The 5,084-nt window shown below is 45.2% G+C and overlaps 1 protein-coding gene across 1 annotated transcript in view; it reads right to left on the bottom strand.

The window, feature by feature from the left end:
* DRG1 (developmentally regulated GTP binding protein 1) overlaps nucleotides 1–4,855 on the bottom strand; it is a 22,702-nt gene extending 17,847 nt beyond the window's left edge. Inside the window, exons 1-3 of the mRNA XM_004690929.2 lie at nucleotides 4,676–4,855; nucleotides 3,683–3,806; nucleotides 1,875–2,050 (exon numbers count right to left, since the gene is read on the bottom strand). Coding sequence (XP_004690986.1) covers nucleotides 1,875–2,050; nucleotides 3,683–3,806; nucleotides 4,676–4,717 — 342 coding nt within the window. The 5' untranslated portion in view covers nucleotides 4,718–4,855. The remainder of the gene's footprint in view (nucleotides 1–1,874; nucleotides 2,051–3,682; nucleotides 3,807–4,675) is intronic.
* Between the last annotated feature and the right edge of the window lie 229 nt (nucleotides 4,856–5,084).

The following is a 5,084-nucleotide window of genomic DNA, read 5'->3' as shown; positions in this document are numbered from 1 at the left end:
ATATATATATATATATATAAAGGTACCTCACAACTCGTTGGATAGCCCAGTTAAGACAGAAAGCAAATGTCTACACCTAGACACTCTGGGACACCACAGAGAACTCAGGGATGCCAAGGGATATTATTCTTCAAGAGAAAAACACACAGCAGGTCTTGATATACTAGTTACTGAAGAAACTACCAACTACAGGTAGCTTACAATTTCAACATTAGATCCTACTATTCTGTCTTCAATTATGTAAGTTCTGAATCTTTAAGAAATTGGATTTTTCAGCAGCTGCTATAGTTTAAAAGGTAAGCACCACACAAAAAACAATGTGGAATAGAAAACAAATGTTGCAGTATCCAATCTGATTCTTATATTTGAGAAGCTTATGTGATACTCAACAATGCACACACAAATCCCATTAGTACATAACTATAGCTGCAAGGACATAAAAGTTTAAGCTGTTTGGACCTAATTATCTAAATAAAGACAATCACTGACTAGTCCTTTTGGTCTGGAGCATCATAAAAATTTCCACAACAGGCCCTCCCTGGTGGCGCAGCGGGTTAAAGCGCAGCACTGAGAAAATCTAAAGCCGTTTCCACATGAGTTCGATTCCCGCCTGCCCTGGAGGTGACCACATGGTGTGGCAGACCTCTCCTGACCTGCCCGCTGCTCCCCTCAGCAGTGTACTTCGTCAATCTGCCTGTTCTGTTCCCCACTCTGTCTCTGCTGAAGCCTCTCACCACCCCTGGGCCTCTAGCCTGTACCTCAGTTCTGTATGCACAAATAAATAAAATCTTAAAAAAAAAAAAAATTTACCAGAGCAAGAAAAGATGTCATGAAATAATCGTTACAACATTCAACAAGAATATGTTTTATTATATTTTATATTATATTACAAATATGGACCCTCCCTGGTGGTGCAATGGGCTAAAAGCACAGCATTATGAAACTATCCACAGCCACTGCAGCATGAGTTTGATTCCCAGCCACGGAGATGACACAGGTGGCCCAGCAGACCTCTCCTGTCTCACCCACTGCTCCCCTCAGCAGTGTACTTCGTCAATCTTCGTGTTCTGCTCCCTACTCTGTCTCTGGTGAATCCTCTCACCCTCTGGCCTATACCCCAGTTCTTGTGTACATAAATAAGTAAATCTTTTAAAAAGTATATATATGTGTGTGTGTGTGTGTGTGTGTGTGTGTATCTATATATATATACATAGACATCTATATATACATCTACATATACACATCTAAATATATATACACATATATGTATATCTAAAATACATATACTTTCTTTCCTATCCAAGGGGACTCATTAGACAATTCTAAATCTCTCTAAGAATGGCTCAAGATATCACCTCTTCAGACCTCACAGACAAGAATTATCTTCTAAAAAGAATCTGATCAGGTTATTTCTCTATTAAAGGGCTTCTAATACTTCCTAACTACATACAAGATAAAACTCAACTATTTTAGCAGTACAAGAACCTTCATAATTCACTACAATCTACCTCTCCAGATTCACATTTTATCACTCTTTGTCCCACTCCTAAGTTCACACCACAGCAGGCAGTTCACTACTACAACTGGTTGAAATTGCTCTTTACCTTTTCTCTGGCTGGTAAAACTACATGAACATCAAGATCTAGCGCCACTACCACCTTCAACATGAAGCTTTCTTTGTGTTAGCAGACCTTCCTTCCTTGACCATATTAAACCTACGATATTAAACGTCTCTACATACTACTTACCTCCCCTGCTAACAATGAGGTTCCAGCAAATCAAAGATAAGCCCCAGTATACACAAAGGCCTCAATAAATGTATTTTAAATGCATTCAAGAATGGATTTCTTTTCTTCCTTGGCTTCAGAACTCACCTGGATCTTGGCACCTTTGTATCTGATGACACCAGGTACAGTGGTCAGAGTAGTGAACTCATAGGCTGCCACCTCAGAATATACCCCCGCCAGGTTGCTGAGCAGTGTTGACTTCCCAACAGATGGAAAACCCACAAATCCAATTCGAGCATCACCTGTCTTGGCCACATCAAAACCTAAAACATAAATATCAAAACCAGAAGGAAAGTTATCTCTAGGAAATAACTTGAAACTCATGTAATTCCTTTCACATTCTAGCTGCCTATCCCTACACCCTTATTTCAACTTTTTACTGTTTACCTCTAGAGTATATAACTCAAGCATACAAAATCCTTCCACAGCAATTCACAACATTTAACGTGATGTTTTTTATATAAAACTTTTCTGTCATTTAAACTGTTACATGCCTTGGGGGCCTCCCTGGTGATGTAAGGGGTTTAAGCAATCCACAGCCACTGCAACACAAGTTTGATCTCCAACCAGGGACGTGACCCGCATGGCCCAAAAGACCTCTCCTGTTTCGCCTGCTACTCCACTCCACAGTGTATTTCAGTCAATCTGCCTGTTCTTCTACCTGCTCTCCCTCTCTAGTGAACCCTTTCACTTCCCCAACTTCAGCCTACATCCCAGCTCTTATATGCATAAATAAATAAAATCTTTAAAAAAGACTTAATATTTTATTTATGCACACAAAACTGGGGTACAGGCCAGAGGTACAGGGGAGTGAGTTGATTCACTAAAGATAAAGTGGGGAGTATAAGTGGATCCACTGAAATATACTGCTGAGGGGAGAAGCGGGTGGGTCAGGTCTGCTAAGCCATGTGGGACACACCCCTGAGCCAGGGACTGAACTGGTGCTGAAGCAACTGCGGCTAGCTCTTTGTGCTGCGCTTCAACCAGTGTTGTGCTTCAACCCACTGAGCCACCAGGGAGGGCCCAATAAATAAGATCTTTAAAAAAAAAGAAATATTATATGCCTTTCTAATACCCATAGTACTTAAGGTCCAAATATTATATAATAATTTATCCAAAAAAGAAAGGGGATTTCTTGGGCCTCCCTGGTGGCACAGGGGTTAAAGACAGCCTATCAAGCTATCACCAGCCACTGTGACACAAATTCAATGCCTGGCCAGGGAGGTGACCCACATGGCACAGCAGACCTCTCCTGTCTTGTCCACTGCTCCCCTCAGCAGTGTATTTCAGTATATCTGCCTGTTCTGTTCCCCATTGTCTCTGGTGAACCCTGTCACACACACACATACACACCTACCTCTGGCCTACAACCCAGTTCTTGTATGCATAAATAAATAAGTCTTTAAAAAAAAAAAAAAGGCAGGGGAGGCTTCTGTCTTGTCTTATAAACCCTGAGACTTAAATGACTGACTGGGTTTGTTGGTTGTTCAAACTTGGGGTCCTCCTCTAGGAAATACTACCGATCTTAAGCTATTACTTTCAGTCCTAGCATTCTCTCTATTGGCTTCAACTTATTCCTACTACCTTTGTTTTCCCTTTGGATAACTGAACTTTTTTATGTTGTTGACTATAGTCAACAAATACTGACATCTTTTTGTAAGTGAACGTAACTCCATTTGAACCGGAGCAAGATACAAATTACTAAAACTACAATTCACATACACAATATTCTTTTGCCTTTGAAACCAGCAGGAGTTTAGGAAACCGTTCAAGGATTTAGGTTTAGAAAATGCAAATTTACTTTGATAGAAATTTAAAAATTATTTTTAGCCATACACCTATATTATATTGACAGGACTCACACACACACAAAGTTGAAGAAAAACACCACAAACCTTCTCCTGGCCCACCACCACCACCACCTTTTGGAGTAATGAGTTCTCTGCGAAGTTTAGCAAGGCGAGCCTTAAGCAGCCCTAGGTGATGCGCAGTAGCCTTGTTCTTTTGAGTCCGAGCCATCTGCAAGAGAGGAAACAGGTTCATAAGTCAGAAGCAGCCCCTACAGAACAAAAAATGCTTTCCCAGCTCAGGAAGAATGTTGTCCTTAGGTCCTATTACTGTCAGCATATACAATCTTGTCACTTAAAAAGAAAATCCAGTCTGTGTATCACCCAGCCCAATCCCCTCAGAGCAAACAACTGAGGCCCAAAGAGAAGAGAGAGAACCAAGGTCATTACATCGACGTCCAGATTCGACTAAAACGTCTGCTGGTTCCTTTTTCAATACTTTTCACTAACTGTATGCCCCACCGGATACAGGTTCACCACGTCCCCGACTGTAAGGAGCTCTGAGGCTTCTGGTAAGATTTACAATAGTGCAGGTGGGATCAACAGCTACCACTGTTTATCCAATTCCCGGGAGCAACTCTGGGAAAAGGGGTCATCAAGAGAAGACACTGGGGGGGGGGGGCGCGAGAAGGGGACGAGTGCGAGGCACGATGAGGAAATTATACTAAAGTATGTGAGCATGCCAGAGCCGGGACAGAGACAAGGTCCAGCGTCGCGCAAGGGGTAAAATGGGAGGCAAGACTGAGAGAAACAGTGTTCGGACAAGCTCAGAACACTGGAGGGTCCGACCAAGGAGCATGGAACGTGGGCATGGAAGGTTTGGGGAAGACCCGACCAGACTGTGGGGAGTAGGGAAACGCGGGACCGGAACTGAAGGGAGGTGGAGAACGAGGCAGACGGGAGTGGAGGAACGCCTGAGCCCTGCTGAGGAGAGTCGGGGAACGCGGCCGAGTCCTGACGCGGCTGAAGAGTTCTGGCAGGAGTGAATACTCGAAGAAGGAACGCTCCGACGGAGAGTGAAGTGCCAGCTGGGTCCATTACCTCGGCTTCGATCTCCGCGATCTTGGCTAAGGTGCTGCTCATGGTGGCGAGTCCCGGGGGGCTCACTGGCCTCCACGTTGCCTCCCGTCACACAGCAGCCAGCGGACCCGCCGTAGCCAGCAGTCACTACTGCAGTGCGCAGGCGCGACACTTCCTTCTTCTCGCGAGAGAGTTCCGCGTGCAGCTCGAGGCTAGACGTACGGCGCGCAGTAGTCCCCTCCCCCTCAGCCAACTCCGCCCCATCCCACGAGCCAGCGCGGTGTCATAGAGCCCGCGGGAGCGGGGGCCAGAGAGGCCGCCCCAGCTTGTACCTCCTCGGGCGCGCCGAGGGTCGCGCGCCGCTTGGCCCCGCCCCGCCCCACCCGACCTGCGCCCCCGTCCCGCCCTGCATCCCGCGCATGGTGTGTGA

This window comes from Condylura cristata, unplaced genomic scaffold (genome assembly GCF_000260355.1).
Source record: "Condylura cristata isolate star-nosed mole 26May11 unplaced genomic scaffold, ConCri1.0 scaffold00029, whole genome shotgun sequence".
Taxonomy (NCBI): domain Eukaryota; kingdom Metazoa; phylum Chordata; class Mammalia; order Eulipotyphla; family Talpidae; genus Condylura; species Condylura cristata.
This window is presented reverse-complemented; position numbering and strand designations above follow the sequence as displayed.